General features: G+C 42.6%; 1 protein-coding gene across 3 annotated transcripts in view; it reads right to left on the bottom strand.

Annotated features, from left to right (window-relative positions):
• Nucleotides 1–18335, bottom strand: part of TTBK1 (tau tubulin kinase 1) — a 109223-nt gene that overhangs the window by 53434 nt on the left and 37454 nt on the right. For 2 of the 3 annotated variants that reach the window (XM_041424072.1, XM_041424073.1), the window contains exons 1-2: nucleotides 1592–1777; nucleotides 909–989 (exon numbers count right to left, since the gene is read on the bottom strand). Coding sequence is in view for 1 of the 3 variants with exons in the window: in XM_041424071.1 (XP_041280005.1) it covers nucleotides 11856–11960; nucleotides 13232–13372; nucleotides 16224–16297 (320 nt within the window). In the remaining 2 variants the exon portion in view is untranslated. Of the gene's footprint in view, nucleotides 1–908; nucleotides 990–1591; nucleotides 1778–11855; nucleotides 11961–13231; nucleotides 13373–16223; nucleotides 16298–18335 lie in introns of those variants that run through there. The other variant, XM_041424071.1, reaches the window with a different exon arrangement.

Here is an 18335-nt window from a genome sequence, read left to right on the forward strand (position 1 = left end):
TTTGAATGTCCTGGTTTCCAGCTGCCTTCCTAAAAACTTGTATTTGGATGCCAGTACTTTCCTCCTGCTGTTTCTTGTGATTGTGGTGCTCTCATGACCATTGGTTCCTCCCCAGCTTTCTGGAAGCCTGTGCAGACACCTCATGAGATGCACAACTTTTGCCCCTGGCAGGCCTGCTGTCATCCAGGATATTAACCCATTTCTCCTGGAATCAGGAAAAGGACTTTCAGCAGTAAGAACACAAAAAAAAAAAAAAAAAAAAAAAAAGAGTTCAGCACAGTTTGAAGAGAAGGTGGTAATGAGAGAGGAGATGCCACAGATCATGGAAAGCATTTGGAGATATATCTTGGATAGAAATGACTTGTGTTGAAAGGCTGTGGTAAGAAGGAAAAGTGAAAGAAAGTTTTAACTGAACTAAAAGAAAGTTATCCCTGTGACCTCTAGGAACCTTCTGCTTCTTCAGACAGGTTCATGAAGGAGATGCCTCTCCACCTCTTCTGGTGGGGAGAAAATCCACACCTCTTACATGCATTTTGATTTTTTAATTTAAACAGCAGCATTTTGTACAATCATTAATGACTGCATTATATTTTATGTCCACAGGGAGTCAGAAATGACTAGAAGAAGCTGGAGACAGAAAAGTAAGATGAGAAAACTCCTCTTCCCTTGTCTCTGAAACCACAGAATTTACAAAATCAGTCTGATACCACCCAAATATCTGCCAGCCCCTCAGAGAGAATCCCAAGTGTTCTAGGCCTTGGCATCACATTTAGGTAGCTGTCACAATCCTGCTGAAAAACAAACAGATCATGAGGGAAAAAAGAAAACCAGGTGTAATTTGGACTTCCATATATAACAAAAGCACAAACCAAAATGAAAACCCAGAAGCATGGTGATGGCTCACTCACAACTCATAGCAGAGATGGTTACGAGCAGCGGATGGGAAGCCAACGCATCAAACACAGCCTCAAAAGAAGAGCCCAAAAGAACTGTAAAACAGAGAGAAACCCAAAGAAAAACATGATAAAAAAAACCAACAAAATGAGAAAAAAATTAAACAGAAATGAATTAAAAAACATTCAGTATTGTATCCCAACAGAAACCTGTGTCTTGTTTAGCTGTTGTCATCTCCCATCACCCTTCCCAGGGCTGCTGGCCCATCCTGTGCTGAGTTTCATTTAGACACGAAACACACCAAGCCTTTCGTGAGCCTGTGTGATTTGTGAGTGCTCTCTAAGTGGTGAGAGGGGGCCCTCTAGGGAAAACCTTCCCCTGCCTGCATATCACACCTAATAACTGGAAAATAAAAGCTGAGAGCAGCCATGCAGACAGCCTTACTACAGGTCACTTGTATGCTTCTACTGTGCTTTTCCTTCCTACAATTATCTGATGTGTGCTCCTCCCTTCCTCCCCTAACCAAACTCTAGTAGCCCACAAGGGGATTTGCTCCCTCACCTCTTGCCCTTTTCAGCCAGAGCAAGTTCTAACATTAGCACATGAGTTTCTAAAAATCAACAGTAATGTCCCCTTTCCTCTTTGAATTGTTACGGGTTCTCAGCTAAGATACTTGTTTTTTTTCTGCAACCACTACCTTGCTTTCTCACACTCAATCTCCATACAAACAGTGGCTTGCCAACTTTACAGGTTTCACAGCTGGCAACTTCAGGCATGTTCCCTTTCCCTGGTGACTGCTGCCGTGCTCCACTGTCCGTGGGGGATGCAGAATGGTGGTTTGCGAGAGAGCAGGATGAAACTCAGTGCTGCTTTTAGGTCACATGAGCTGTCATTGTATCTGTGAATGGCACAGTAGAGAAATCTGAGGGACATCCTCATCACAGGCTAAAATTAATATTATAATATATTATATAACCTTAAAACTCAATTCAGTGACCTGAGGAAAGACCTTGACTGAGAGATACTTATTCCAATAGAAATCAAGTAATCAAAAGGAATCCACACAATGGAGTTTCTTCTATTTGAGTCTCACTATTCCCCCTTCCTAAAAATGTGCAAATCCTAAGAATTCCATAAATTTTGCATGAAATTTAGTTTTGAGAAAGCTATTTAAGTCTCTTGCTATTCTTTCCAAATCAAAAGACACAAAGCAGTTGAGTTAAAATGACATTGTTGCTACTTTACTTTAGGAGAGTTCAAAACTTCTAATGAATTTAACATCATTAAAGACCAAGGTATTTTGTCTTTTTAAATAGCATGCATCACATGATTACAGCACCTGAACTTGTGCTGAACATCAGAATGTCTTTCTCACAGGAAAAACAAAGAACAAGTATTTTTTTTTAGTCAAAAGCTTATTTCAGTTGTAATCCTATTATTCAGTTATCATGATTTTTAGCAAGAGAGCTTTGGCCTCAGAGCTGCACTTGTTTCTTACATGCAAGGTCCCATAAGGCAAAAAGCTGCACAGAATATCCCTACAGAAAGAACAGAGTGCTAAGTAAGAAAGACAAGTTTTTCATCCACTGAAACAGACCACGGGAACTACTGAAATGGAAATGCTTTGGAGTCACATCTCCTTTGGGATTTAGAGCTCAAAACACTTTCCTGGAACCAGATGGAGATGATGATTCTTTTCTATTAAAAGGAAGAAGACAAAAGGCAGCTGTGGCAATCACTGAGGTACAGCACACTGAAGTTCAAACCTGCCCACATGTAAACCCCATCTCCCTCCTTCCAGAGTACTCTCTCATCCCTAAGCCACAGGGTGCTTTGAGATGCAAGTTTAAGAACACACAAGTTGGAAATGATACCTTTTGCATGGAATACATTAATAACTATTACCAAGAGGGAGGAAGTGTATGACCTGGCAGCAAATGCACTTACCTGACTGAGGGAGATCTGACCTGCAATCCAACTCAAATCCAACATTCACTCGCCTAGGGAGCAAAGCCTCTGCTCCCTCATCACCAGCCACAGTAAGTTTTATATTCCTCCCTCCATTTTCCAGTGGGAAGCATCATCAGAGCTTCAAGTGGAATAGCATCAACCAGAAGGAAATGACACGTTCAGATGTAATGTATACCCCCCTGCAGCTTGGTAGTAAAAGCACTCAGAGACGGAAAATGGGATCTCAGTCCCCTGCAGGTATACATAAAATTTGAGCCTGAGTTGTCTTTCCTTTTTCCTCACCCCTTTAGCAGCTGCTGTGTAAAATAAAACCAACAACAACCTGATGTAGATGACCTGAAGTCACCCTCATTGACCCTGGGCTTTACGGTGAGGAAAGCAGAGAAACAGCCACATGTAGAAAGATACCAGACTCCCTGCTTGCTAAGAGAGTTTCAAATCCATCACCAAGTCTGCTTTTCATACACGTGATTTCAACAGCATTGGACATCTGTAACAGTGGCATTTTAAATCAGAACATAATCTCACTTCTCAAGTCCAAATTTGCTACTCCAGCAATTAAAGTAACAATGAGAACCATAACATAATTTTTGTGACAATTTGTTTTATAACTAACCTGTTCCCAGTGAAATTGCATTTCTATTATATATTAAATGTGCAGTGTTTTTAAGACCTTGGTCCATTCTTTTTCCCTTCCCTCATCTCTGAACAAATGTGACTGTGATTGTTTTCAGCCTTTCCTGTGATTATCTTTTTACAATACAAAGTTTGAGGCAAAAATTATGTTCCCACCCAAGCTAATATAGTAATACAGCTCCACAAATCTGTTATTCTACTTCAAAATGTTCATTTCATATGTAATACTACAGATTTACATGTATTTCAAGTACAAAGCAAGTATAAAGCTACTGGGCTTCTCTGACTGAATATCTGGGGTATTAGGATGTAGAAGTTCCTGTTCTCTGTGTTATTTTATAGCTCATTTTCCAGTGGGGGGAAAACTAGTTAGTAGAAAAACATGCCATCATCTCCTCTTCTAATATCTTGCTCACTGCAGCAAAGTTTATTTTTAACACTATGCACAGACATTTGGAAAATAAATACCTTTTTCTCAATTAGCTGACACATTTCTTCAGCCTTCCTCACGCTCTTCTGCACAGGCTGTGCACTGTCCTGCCTACACCATCATCCCTGTGCCCACTGACTCCCAGAGCCGCCCTCGTGCATGTGCAGTCTCTCCAGCAAGGCACTGCAAACTACTGCAGTGCAGTCTGAGCCACAAGGAGATTGAGATCTAATCAATGGGCTGCAGCTGACTAAGCTAAAATAAAATGCTTGCTGAGCAGAACAGTCCACTGTCATATCCTGCAACGGGAGAGAGGCTTCAGGAAAAACATAGCATTATTTTCAAATAAATATTTAAGATCAAGCTGCTAAACCCTTGAATGCTTGCAATTAATATTAGTGGAGCCACAGGGAATGTGTTTCTGAAGTCAGGGTACCACAGAGAGAGCAAAGGCACAATGCCTTCTGTACTGCACGTGACAAAACAGGCAGAGCCAAGCATGGATCAAGGAGTTCTTGTCCAAAACCTGACCTACATTAGCACAGAAGACCTTCACGACTGAGAAAACCTCCATTATATAAGCATATGTTGTTCATCATCTGCATAATAATGTTTATGTTCATTTCCCCCTTCAAGTTCATAATTTCTTCTCAGCCTTAGCTCTCCATATCAAACAGATTCTGCTAGTCCAGCTCTCTGCTATAAAAATTAATGCAACATGAAATTTTGACTTGTGCACATTCTAAAGAAGAGAATTCTACATATTTGAAGAACCCAAAATTTTCTCAGTTCATTCCCCAGTTGTTTAGTTCTGTTGTCTTACACTGACTACTAATACTGCTGCATGGCAAAGGTGGGTTGTACAACCAGGATGTCACAGTGAATAAAACTGCTCGTGTCTCTATCTGAACCACAGCAGAAGGTTGCTAGGGGAAATAACACTTAAATCCTTAAAACAGATCACTGCATCCTGTAATAGCAAATTTGTTATGAAAGGTCTTGGGATTCTCCACAAAATTGACTTTTTGGGTGGGAGGGAATAAGAGAAGGGGAGAAAATCAGGAAATAAAAACTGGACTCATTTCTCAGAAGAATATCCTCAGTAACTGCAAGCACTTACTAACTAGTATTTTACAGATTTTAATAAAATTCCTTTCATTCATCTTCTTGTTGTGATTGCATGTTATAATCACAATCTTTTCAATCCCATTTCACACAAGTTTATCATTATTGTCTTCTGAACACAGCTTAGATCTGCAACACCTTCTTTGAAACTGGACAGGGGGTATCCTATGCATCAGCAATTGTTACCTCATCTAGATTTGTACAAAGGCACTAAAAAGGTGGTGTAGTTTTCACCAGATCAGCCTATTCCATATGGACCATAACAACTGCATCACTGGCTCTATTCATTTCAGGTAACCTGTCTCCAGTCCCTAAAGGAGATGCTTCTGGACATCCTACAGGTAAGGCCACAGGGAGCTGGGCAGATGTATTCTGTTTCATCTGGTATGTGCAATACTAATTTTTAAAAGGTATAATGATGGTTCAAGGCCTCACACACCAGAATGAAAATTTGACACTCTCTTAAAGAACAAATTACTAGCTTAATTACTTTAGCAGAAATTTAACTAGCTGGGATAGCTACCTTTCTAATTAGGAAAAGTCTACACAGCTTTTCTAATGAATGTAGCACATCAACAGTTTTCTCTGCAGCATTTGTGCATATAGGCAAGGGCAAGCTAGTCCATACAGCACAGCTGAGTTTTCAAAAACAACAGCCTCTCAAAAGGTCCACACTACAAGAAATTGCACTGCAAAACACGTTTCTCTCTCATTTGAGCGGTGTCAACTATAGCTGTCCTTTAAAGAGGCAACAAACAAGGAGTTTTGAAACCAGCCAAATTCAGACCATGAGTTCCTTTAAAAGTTTAACTGTGAGGCTGTTTCTTAATGTTTAACAAAAACTTTGGCATGAAAAGCATGAAAATTTTGGTTTACTTTTCCCCCCCTCTTTATGGCATTTATAAGCATCACAGTAAACTGATAACTAACAGAGCTGCAGCAGCTGAGACAGCACTTAAAGCAAGAGCGTGAGGGAGCCCAGGAACTTTGCTCAGGACACTGTGGGCCTCACTGCTGTAATGGTGGTGATGAGCCTCAGGGCCTGGTTCCCCACATGAACAAGATCAACAGAATCTTCACAGAGCCTCTGGAAGAGAAAATCAAGAACCCAGCAATGCAAGGAGCAAAGGACAGCTAGTGGTAATACTCAAAGGAGTAACAGATGGATAGTCCCAAGAGAAGGGAAAGCTGGCAGCAGAAGAGAGGCTGCTGCTCCACATGGAGATCTGCAGGTGCAGAATAGATTAAGTATCCTGGGAACTGGTAAGGGGAACAAACCTTGCCAGGGAGCTACCTGAGCCTCAATCAAATGTCTGTACAGGGAAGCAAAGGTCACTGAAGATTCCTTCCTGCAGGAAATAAAAGTCCCCATCTACTGACCTAACTCAATGTCTCAAGAGCTTTGTGGCTTGTTGGGAACCCAGATATGGGATAATAAGGACAGACTGCCAAGTTTGTGTGGCCATCTGACTATTAACACTTGCAGCTCATTCATGGGAACACCAATGGTGCCCGGTTTTCAAGCAGCGACCTTGAATATTCTAAGAGTGACTACAGACCTCGAGGCATGGGGGTCTGGGTGCTCTCCTGAATCCTGCCAGGGAGAAGCTCAGGCAGCAGCAGATGCATTGTTCAAGTCAACATCAAGCTGTCAAAGATGTGGCTTTGGCTTCTATGACCAAAGGTCCCTTTTTGAGGAAAAAAGAACTGTTGGTGGAAGAAGGGACCCGTTTGACACAGGGCAAGAGCATCTCTGCAAAGACTTAGCATCTCATCTTGCTAACCCGTGAGGAGGACTTAAAGCAGGCACAGCAGGACAGGATTACTGTAGCCTGAAGAGAAATAGAAGAACAGAGACTGTGAGGAGGTGCCCCAGGAGAGGATGATAGAAGCTTCCACATCTCTCTAGGGAAAGCAGCACAACAGAGGGCCCACCTCAAGTGCCTGTCGAAAACCTCTTACATGTGTGTAAGAAAGAGGAGCAGTTAGTGCTCTATGTGCCATTGCAAATCTATGATCTCACTGGGATTATAAAGAATTGGTGGGACTGCTTGCATGGCTTGAGTGCTGCAATGAACAGAAAAAAGGACTGAGAAGGCAAGGAGGTGCATTTTCACAGGAATGGCTTGAATGTATGAAGCTTTCATTGAAACAGGGGATGGGACTGTCACTATTGATGGGTAAATGATCAGTACAGGTAGCATAATTAGTTGTAACCACTTGCTACTGACTTAAAAACAGATTAAACCTTCTCTAAAAAACTGAGGAAAGCCTTGCAATTGCAAACCATGGTACTCACATGAGGCTTGGATTACTCACATGGGGCTTGGATTCCTCCTACATCCACTGCCCTGTATCTACCTACTGCAGAGACAACATGGCAGAGTGAAACAATACAGCAGTTTTCTTGTGAGCACTGAGCAGAACCAGAAAAACAAACAACGGAGGCTTGTAGTGATAAGGGAAGGACAATACTGAAGAGAAACACAGTTTCCTGGGGAACCCAGTGGACAATGAGCTGTCCATGAACAAGCAGTGCCCTTGTAGCCAAGAAGGCAAATGGTATCCTGGGATGCATTAAGAAGAGTACTTCCAGCAGGTCAAGAGAAGTGAGCCTGCCCCTCTGCTCAGCCCTGGTGAGGCCAGTCTGGAGTGCTGTGCCCAGTTCTGGGATCCTCAGGACAAGAGAGAACTGGATCTCCTGGAGTGGGTCCAGCAGAGGGTGACAGAGATGATGGAGGGACCGGAGCACCTCAGTTCTGAGGAGAGGCTGGGGGAGCGGGGCCTGCTCACAGAGGAACCTCATCAGTGTCTGTCAGTGCCTGCAGGGAGGGGCCGGAGCACGGACCAGGCTCTGCTCAGCGGGCACTGGGACAAGAGGCAAGGGGCAGGAGCTGAGGCTCAGGAGGTTCCACCTGAACATGAGGAAGAACTTCCCTGTGCAGTGCCCGAGCACCGGGACAGATTGCCCAGAGAGGCTGTGGGGTATCCCTCACTGGGGATAGTCAAGAACCATCTGGATGCAATCCTGTGTCAAGTGCTCTGGGATGACTTTGTTTGAGCAGGAAGGCTGGATCGACACCTCACTGTGTTCCCTTCCAACTTTACCCATTCTGTGAATCTGTGTGTGATTCTTCTCTCCAGTATGAGATCACTCACCCAGAGTTTGGAAGTCTCAGGTTGAAAAGCTTCCTCTCCTACAGGAGTTCCTCATTTGACAGCAGAATACCACAAACACCATGTATTTAAGCCACAGGCAGAATGGGAGCAGGCATATTGAAATGTCTCTCATTTAAGCTTTATAGATGTGCACAAAGTTAAGCTATATTCCCTAGAAAAGGGATGCTGGGAGACTCAAAGCCCTGCAGAAGGCCCTGTTTACTGTGACTAAGTAATTTTTTCTGTCTTTTGTCAGAAAGCATAAGTCTTGAGCACCAGAAGATGTTACTAAGCTTAATGAACCAGGAATACTTTGTGAATTTATCACTGACAGTACACCCTTGAGACATTAAAAATTTCAGGTCAAACATACCTTGCTGAATACAGATGACAGATCCTAACCAGAATTTGCCACCTTTCAAACAGGAGAGAGTGTGGCTTAGAGAGGCAGGGAGGAGCAGTAAGAAATCAGCAACTCCTCTGGCCGCAGTCCTGGCAAGCTGCCTGGCTGTTCCTTGTTCAGAAACTTGTCCTTGCAAGTGTTTGAAAACAAAACACACTGAAAATACTAATTTTTTTTTTTTTTTTTTTTTGTCCACTAGCAGTCTGTCCTGTTTTTCATAATAGCCGGAGTCCCTCCTTGCTAGCGAGGATGTTGGCTGTGATGCAAATGTCTGAAATGCTGCTGGTAGCCAAAGTAAGAGCCTTCAGCCAGGCCTGAGCAGCTCCCAGCACACCACAGATACCACATGGCTACATGACCAATGCACATCTGCTCTGCCTATCCAAAGGAGTAATTATCAAAGCCTGACTTCTACAGCCCACAAAGAAATATCAAATAATGAGACTGTTGAGAACAGCTGAGCTTCCCTGATTGTCAACAGAGGGAAGAAAGGTTGCTGATGCTTCTTCACACACCTTCTGGTCTCAACCATCTTCTGTCTTTATAGAGCAATGAAAATTCCTGCAGACTGTTGCCCAGCAGACTTTGTAACATGTGGAATGGGCAAGCTTTAAAGGGGTGAGACCATTCCTATGAAACAAATCTGTGCCACAATAGCTCTTCTCCAAGGACTAGCATTTGTGCTAATATTAGCATCCCACACAAGGGAGATCAGTTTTGTTTTCCTAGAAGCACAAGATAAATTCAGATTCAGAATAAATCTGGATTTAGTTACGTCAAGTGGGCCATAACTTCACAAATGCTGATCTATCAAGCTGAACTGTCAAGTAGCCATCCTCTGTAGAGACACAGAGATCAAATCCATAACACTCATCAAAGGCTCAGGAGAGTAACAGCTCCCTACATAAAAGCTGCTGGGACAGCCCTTGAAATGACCCCACTTCAAAGTTTTAATCAGTCTCTAGAAAGTAAGAGGCAAGAGGTAAGTTAAAAAAAAAAAACAACAAAACCCAACAAATCCACAGCATCCTAAAGACCTGGCTCATTATCTGTATAACTAGAAAGTCATTCAGAGTTTTTTTGAAAAGGTGATAATAAGATTGTAACTCTGAATTTTAGAGGATATGAAAACACCTGATATTTTTATGGTATTATTCATAAAGTATGACAATGCTTCTGAAACTGTAGGAAACTGCAGAGAACCTACGTGAGCAGAAAATTTCTGTTAAAAAATTGAATATGACTGAAAGCAAAATCCAGACATGTTTCCAAAAAAAGGGAGTGCGCCTCTTCCCCTACCTATCTTGTGTATTGTACCTCAGAACCAAACCACAGAAATACTAGGCTCAGGATTTTTCACATAAATCTGAAAAAAATGTATTCTCCATGGATAAATGAATGGAAAGAGAATGGAGAAAAAAGAATTTACCTTACTGGGCTGAAATAATCTCTTCAGTGAAAGAAGTGATAAAAGTTCTTATTAAAAAAACCCAAATGCAAAAACATCACAAAATGTCTCACTTCTCTTGCCTTCATACCACCCTTCACCTCCATCTCCTTCCTAATCCTCAGTGCATTACTTGGGCAGCAATCACTCTGTGCTTCTCCAGACAAATGCTTTGTTCTGGTAAGTGGGACTCAAAGAGGCATCAGGCAGCAGGGACACAAAAGGACCAAAGAGCTTAGTGATTATTGCATAATGTTAAAAGGCACTGAAATGAATATTTATGTGGGTTTTTGCTATGTAATTTTTGTCAAAAAGCCTGACCCCCTGAAGTGTGGCGTGGGAGAATAGGTACATTAGGTGTATGAGACTACACCCTGTATGATCCTCCTACATCCCAAATGAATGGAGACTTTTCACCATTTTTAGGAAAGCACACTCCCACCCCTCTGGGGATGGCATGTATCTTTCCAGGAACAGATCATATGTCATTCATCCTTCTATGAGACCCATCTGTGGCAAGCAAGCAATGAGCCACCAGACTGAGCAGAATGAAGACAAACCTTTTCAGAGTCCTGCACTCTGAAAATCAAATGCCAGTTTCAAGCTGCAATAAACGTGACCTCTGACTGCAGAAAGAGGAAGGGAATGGGACTATATTTTGTGAAGGGCAATATGGAGAAGGGTTATCCCCAAATTAAAACCATTGACAGAGAAGTCCAATAGTATGTAATGTGTGTCTTTCTAAGAATAAGAGGCAGGCACAACCTTTGGAGCAGCTTCCAACTACAGGGAAAAAGAAAACTGAAAAGACTTATGAAAGAATTAAAAAAAAAATAAAAACTCCCCAGCTATATTTGTCTGCTAAAGACACAAAATCTGCTCACTGGCCTTTGCTTTCTTCCCACTCCCCAAACACACCTGCACTACAGAGCTCTGTAGCTCTTTACCTAGCACAGTACCAACATTTTCCAGAACAACAATTATCTTGCAGGTGGAAAAAGTGTGCAGATCTGAAGCTGCAAGCCTAGGACGATAAGCAGAGATATTGTATGAGCACTCTCTGCTTGCACTGTGCTCTGAAATAAATCCAGGAATACTCTCACAGATCCCAGAATATCTGAAGCTCTACACATCCTTATGAGTGACCCCAGATAACACCATGCTGGTAAAAGAACTGAAGATAAAACCCATATTACATGGCACAAGTCATGCCCCCTGCCCTTACCTCCACTCCAGGCAGGCACACTGAAATATTCCTGCTAGGAAATCTGGGTTGGGGCAGTAGACATAAAGTCAAAGTCAGGAAGGGTGAGAACAGCATTACAGGCTGGAGCTCACAGTAAGCTCAGCCCCAGAGATCAGGTCAGCTTTTAACTTCTAGCACAGTTTTTCATCAAAAGCTTTAAGAATACACCAACCCGTTTCCCCAGACCACAGAGAACTGAACTAGACCAGTCCTCTGGGGCTACAGAAGTTACATGGCCAGCACTGGGCTCACCCTCTTTGTTAGTCCATATTGTACTCAGTAAGTATTGCAAGCCTGTGGAAAACACTATTATCCTAAAGGAAATAAAAGAAAAAAAAAAAAAAGCCACACATCTTTTAAGACAAGATCTACCATCTCTTCTTAGATCCACAACTCAGCTGAAGTCATTTGCTGCTTCTCACCCTGCAGAAAATGCAGTGCAATATAACGACCACGCACAACAACAAAACAAACAGAACCACAAAACCTTTCCATTCCTAATCAGTTGCAGAAATGGAAAAAATACTGCTTGAAATGTACTTACTGGTCGAACTTCCCCAGTAGTGTTGGTGTACTGGCGGGCCAGACCAAAGTCTAACATGTAGCACTTCCTGTATGTTGAAGGTAACCGGCCCATGGCAAAGTTGGACTGGACAAAGAAGGAAAGAAAAGCCAAATTTATGCCAGCAGCTTGAGTAAGAGTGGCCATTTGTTAGCAAAATTTCATCATGTAGCTCCCCATGCCTCTGGTGGAAACAAGTCAAAGAGATTTAGAATTTAAGATGCACCTTGAACATCATGACTAGAGAATCACTGCCTTGATAGGAAGTTCACTTTGCAGATGAGAGACTGAGGAGTCTCAAAACTGCTAAAATTCACATTATGTTGGCTAAATTTCTGCTGCTCTTAGAAAGAGCTACATTTAACACCACTAGCTCTGCAGTGAGAACTCCATGACTTGCATAACAGGCTGGAGTTCTTGTAGGCAAATGCTTCTGTTCGTGGTTCCGCTGCTAGCATGAATTATTCTACCCTAACTCCCAGGATCTCCATTTACTGCATTGCATTGCCTAGATCTATCTGAATATTGAGGCATATAGAAAACACCAGGCTTGGTTCTTATTAAATAAACCAATAACAAGCAAACAGAGCAGCTCCTTTTTTTAACCTCAATCCTAAAGTTCCATCCTTTACCACAATGGGTGGCTGCTAAAGGATTCGTAGCCAATCACATCAGTGACTGGTTTCCAGCTGAATCCAGACAGCCAAAAGCAGCTGATTTTAAAAGCAGCAAATGCGTTTACTAGAAGGAAGTTGGTCACAGGTATGGCAGAGGAACAAGTGTTCAGGTCAAGTAGTAAAGAGCTGTAGGAAGAAGACTGGCTTCTACAATGAGACTTGGAATAACTGTGCTTTGCCTAGGCAGATGACCAACAATGTGACTATGGTTCTGACACTGGAAACTGCTCCAATTCTTTTGGCAATCACTCACACAGGATTAAGAGCATGATTTAGCTAAGTCAAACACATGAATTAACATTTATTCAAGTGATGCACCACAGAACAAGACTTCCTTTCTGAACAACTTTTACAGTTATAATTGGCTGGATTCCAAAGGACCATTCATAACTAGACTGCTTCATCATGGGATCTTGACTGGTGCAAGTATGACTGACAGCAACCAAACCCACCACAGAGCAGCCTCTGCCAATAAAAGCTGGTTTGCTATGCATTTAAAAGAAGGACAATACAATATTACTATTCTGTACCTATAGAAAATACCAAACCTGTCAGAGAGTTGGAGTGTGGAAGGAAGCCTAAATGTACCTGCTGAGACCTGCCCATACTCAGACTGTCTTTATTGACTCAAGCAGAACAGACAGACATAAAACCAAAAGGAAAATTTCCAAAAGAACATACAGGCTTGATGTCCCGATGCAGGAATCCCACAGAGTGAATGGCTTCTATTGATTCCAGAATCTGTTTGCCCAGTCGCAGCGTTGTGCTCAGTGTGAAAGTCCCTCGAGGCTGACTCCTTCTCAGATCTGCAAGATTTCGGCCCTGAAATAGTCAATAGAACACTTAAACCATCACAGGAAAGCAGAGCCTTTCACAGCTGTGACTTCTCACATGCAACCCCAAAAAGCAGACATGCTACTCAGAGAGGAGCTCATGTCATGTCTGCTTTATTTCTTGTGCAAGATCTTCCAGTAGTTCATTTTAGTTTTGAAGTGATTTGCTGATAAGAAGATATCAGACTGCTATCCTGGGAAGTCAGCTGGTCACTATTTGTACATTAAGCACAGCATGGACAGCAGTGCCTCACACTGGAGAGACCAGCATCTCCTTACTGTTAAACTCAGACCATACAGAAGCTGATTTTAGCACAACCTCTGACTGCTCTCTGAGCCTTCTAAAGATTAAAGCAGTACAAATTCGATCAGCAGGTCATGATGCTGCAGTTTCATCAGAAACTTCCTAGCACACATTGTCTGATTCAAGCTCAACCCAGCATTGTTGTGGCAACACCACAATGGGGAAAGTTGTGTATCAATAAAATCATACCCAAAATCAGGAGAGGAGGATTTTTCCACTGACTTATTACTTATCAAAACAAATTGCTAATTTACCTCCAGTTAATTAAATTTCTGGGGAAAAACAAAAGGACTACCACCTGTGCATGAAAATCAAGAAAATTTAGGAAAGAAAAAGATAAAAAGGACAGAGTAACTGCAAGAAAAAAAAATCCCAGTGTTATTTGATGTCTGTCATCTCAGTTTTGTCTATACCTCTTTAGCTTTGTAAAGAGAAACTACTAAAATGATTGCATTCCATGGCAGAGTGCTCTTCTAACCCACAGAACCAATGCATTTCCCAACTCATTAAAAACATTAGGAACAAGAGCCTGCTGTTTCAGAGAACATTCACAAGGAACAAAAGCTATAGGGACATGCTGTTCATTACTATGCTTTAGAATCTCCTGATTCTGCTTCTGTAAAGACAAATCTAGAAGACATCTAGCATCTATAGGAGACATATGCTTATAATACAAGTCCACATGAATTCAAGCAAAATTCCCAACAGCAAATATATAAAAAATTCCAAACAGTTGAGAAGAAAAGAGAAATTGCTCTCCAAATCCCATCTCTTCATCCACTTATTTCCAGTTCTGAAGTTATGTACAGACATAAACGTGCCAGCTGGCTCATGCAGCACATGACAAGTCTCTCAAATTGTTTTGAGCCATGTTTCACTTAAGGCTCTGCACCCTTGAAGAATCACACCTGACACAGACCAGCTCATAGATACAGCCAAGCCACAGCAGTCCACCCAGGTTTAACATGAACAAAATCAAACTAAACCACCTCTCTAGTGCTTATCTTCTTGAATTTCTGTGACACTTTACTGGAGGCAGCACAGCTTTGTCATTGCTGTTCTGAAACATCCAAGTTACTGAACTGACAGCAGATCCTGCTTTCCACTGTAAGCTGCTCCTTGAACACCAGCTCACTTATCCAATGGTAACATGGAAAGCAAGGCTCATTTTTTTCAGGGCTGCACGTTGAAATGTGCTATAAGTTTCCCCAGCTGCTAGTAGTGCCAGGAAATGAGCAAAATGAGCATTATTTTCCTAATAAACACTGTCAGGCTGATTATGGAACAGGGCAGATGCAATGAGTTGCAAAGCTTGAGAGTGGAAGCCTCAGACCTGCTGACTGATGAGAAAGGGAGAATTGCAGAACACAACAATCAGAGGGACACATGATAAACCATGTCCCAGCAGGTCTTGAAGTTGAAGGAAAATTTTAGCCTGAAGAGTGATGGTGCAGAACTAGCTAATGCCTTATGTATCAACATCTTCATCTGCAAATAATGAAATTATTTTTGTCTCTGCCTACTCTACAAGCTCAGTTACACAGTCAAGAACAAACCAGAAAGTAAGAGAATGCATGCAGAGAAATTTCTTCCCAAGACAAAGTCTCTTTTATCAGGCTTGGTAAGGACAGGATTGGGAGGGTAGAAGCCTTGTTCTTCTATGAGCTCCAGGCTAGCTCTTTCATGAACCATATTCATGCCCACACTGCAGCAGCAGCAGTAGCCAGGGTTGTTTAGAAAGCTAAAGGATTTTTTCTATCCATAACAGCAGTTGGGATGCCAACAGTATATAAAAGGCAAACCAAAGCACCAGGAGTTTACTGATTTTATACAACTGTCTTGCAAAGCAGAACTACAAAAGAACCAGAAGTTTATTTTAAAGAAGCACTGGGATCTGCTGGTACCTGTTCTACTTCACCTACTGCCTAGCAGTGCAGTCACCATGTGGTAGCTACCCAAGTATTTGCCCTTATTGACTTGATATCAGCAGTGCTCAAACAGGAGTAAACACTTCCACAGCAGAAGCTGAGTTACTGCTGAGCTTGGGAGAGACAGAGGAGCCAGAGATCACGGCCTTTCACAGAGAAACTGTGCTGCTGCTGTGACACCACGGCTCACTCTGAGCTCTGATACAAGATATTTTGAATGCTGCATCACAGCTCAGCAGGATATATTTCAAAGAGCTGCCACTGGTGCACGATGCTGTGGGTTGCCCCTGTGAGCATTCTGAATTGAGTGCTTTTCCCAGAAAACTGACAGAAAGCCATCTTAAACAGAAAAGCAGAGCTATGAAATATTTTAGCACATCTTGACGACTGGAGCCATCCCAAGGGATATCAACAGGCAACACCAGCCCTTCTCACTGTCTTCCATTCCACCCTCTTTTTGTGGAAAGCAAGGCTCATTTTTTTCAGGGCTGCACGCTGAAAGTCTTCAAGTCTTTACACCAGAGCTTGGCCTTATTCTCTCCATGTAAATCCTTCCCAGTGATACCATCTCTATTAGACAGACAGGAGAGGCAAAGGACAGAACTCACCTGAAGCTGCATGACCACATAATTAAACTTTTCATTTCTTCCACAGCCAATAAATCTGCAAACATGATCCTTCCCTGAAAAGAAACAGAAATTAACAGAATAGAACACATGATAACAACCCTGTGATCATGATATTTACCGAAATGGTTTCTGATCAGGGCTGGTATCAGGTAAGGAGTTATGCATAAAAAACTGAGCTCAGCTCATTACACCAACTTCACTCAGTACAAGCTGACTTGTACACACCACCACACTTACCTACTACCACTGCTTACCCTGAAACAGCTCATCTAATGCTACCTGAACATGAACAAACCCTGATTTTTATAGTCAGAGACACCTGGAAAACAAAGATGTTTATGGAAATACTCCACTGAAACATTAAAGCAATTTCATAACAACAGAAGGAAAAAAAATTGGGGCCATTCAGTGTCAAGTTCTGGCATGATGTTAGTACCAACTACACCTACTCAGGCAAAATCAAACTAATTCAGCCATCCCACCATACTCAGCTGGTTCTCAGGGGGGGAGCGGAGGCTGTGGTTTCAGACCCTGACCTGTAATGGATTTGGGATGGTTTGCTCTCTGCATTCTCGGAAGGGGAAGGATGAGGCATGAATTCCCCTAACAGCAGACTGCTGATAACAGAGTAAAGGTTGATGCACACCACAGTGGTGAACTCTTGGGTCCTGCTGGGGTTTTTAAGCAGGGAAGGGCATGATATCATCGCATAACTTTACCCTAAGTTTCTTTGTAGCACTTAAGCAATGGTGATTTGAATTAGTTTTTAAACCAAAGCTTATTGTTTGAAAATTCCCAGTTTTAAAGAAAAAAGGGAAGAACATGAATATGTAGAGTAATGAGTTACTGCACTGCCTGTAGCACACTCAGGGCCCTGCTACTGCTGTCACTGTATGCACCACAGGCCTGGGGCATCAGAAACCACTGGGGACAGCAAGACATGACAGAACAGGGACGTGGAGGGCAGCAGGAGACAAAGGATCAGCTTTCCTAGTGGAAAACCAGAGCTTTGACCAGAGCAGCACACACAGCTGTGGAATACAGAGCTCCATGGCAGGACCCTCAGTAAGAGCACCAAGAGCTTGCCCTTTAGGGCTCAGCAGCATCCTCCACCAGAACAACCACACTCTCTCTCCTACCATAAGGAGGTAACAGAGCCGCTGGCAACCAGAACAGGAGGAATAGAGACCCTGAGTGCTCCTTAATACCTTTGGAAGAACAGGTTTAAGACAAACAAACAAACACACACAAGTCCTAGTATCCACCTATATCTGGTTAGATGAACAAGAATGTTATGTATCTGCAGATCCTTCATGACTCTGGCATGGACATTATCCAGTCTCAGGACTGAATGTGCAAGACCATCCTGAAGCCATTAAGGAATGTCACAAATCACCGTATTTCAGGAAAAGATTCAGAGATTAGGAAAGTGCTCATTTCAGTATATCACAGAATCTTCCTGCCAGGGCACTGCTCACCCATGTTCAACTTGCCATTGGCAAGGATCCCCAGGTCCCTTTCCATGGCACTGCTTCCCAGCATTTCATTCCCAGTCTGCACATCCAGGGCTGCCCCAGGTGTTCAGCTGTTTTTCAATGCCTCCTGGAATCATCTTCTCAGTAACTTCCCCAGGCACTGAAGTGAGACTGACAAGCCTGTAGCTTCTGGGGTCCTCCTTCTTTCCTTTCTTGAAAATCAGGACAACATTCACCAGCTTTCAGTCAGGTGGGACCTCTCTGGATTCCCAAGACCACTCAAAAATCATTGAGAGAGGGTTTGCAATGACATCAGCCAGCTCTTTGAGGATTCTTGGATGAAACCCATTAAACCTCACAGATTTGTAGGGATCCAGCTGGAGCAGCAGACTCTGCACAATTTCAGGGTCAGCTGGGAATTGATCATTCTCACAGCCAAGATCCTCCAAGCTCAGGGCACTGAGACTCCCTTGGTCCATCAGCCATGTTGAAGACAGGCAAAGAATGCATTAAACACCTCTGCTTGTCCCTGTCTCTGTGAGGTGACCATCCCCATCGTGCAAGATGCTGCTGTTATTTTTACACTGCCTATTTCCATTAAGGTATTTGATAAAAC

Source organism: Onychostruthus taczanowskii, unplaced genomic scaffold, assembly GCF_017590055.1.
Source record: "Onychostruthus taczanowskii isolate IOZ18803 unplaced genomic scaffold, ASM1759005v1 scaffold80, whole genome shotgun sequence".
NCBI lineage: Eukaryota > Metazoa > Chordata > Aves > Passeriformes > Passeridae > Onychostruthus > Onychostruthus taczanowskii.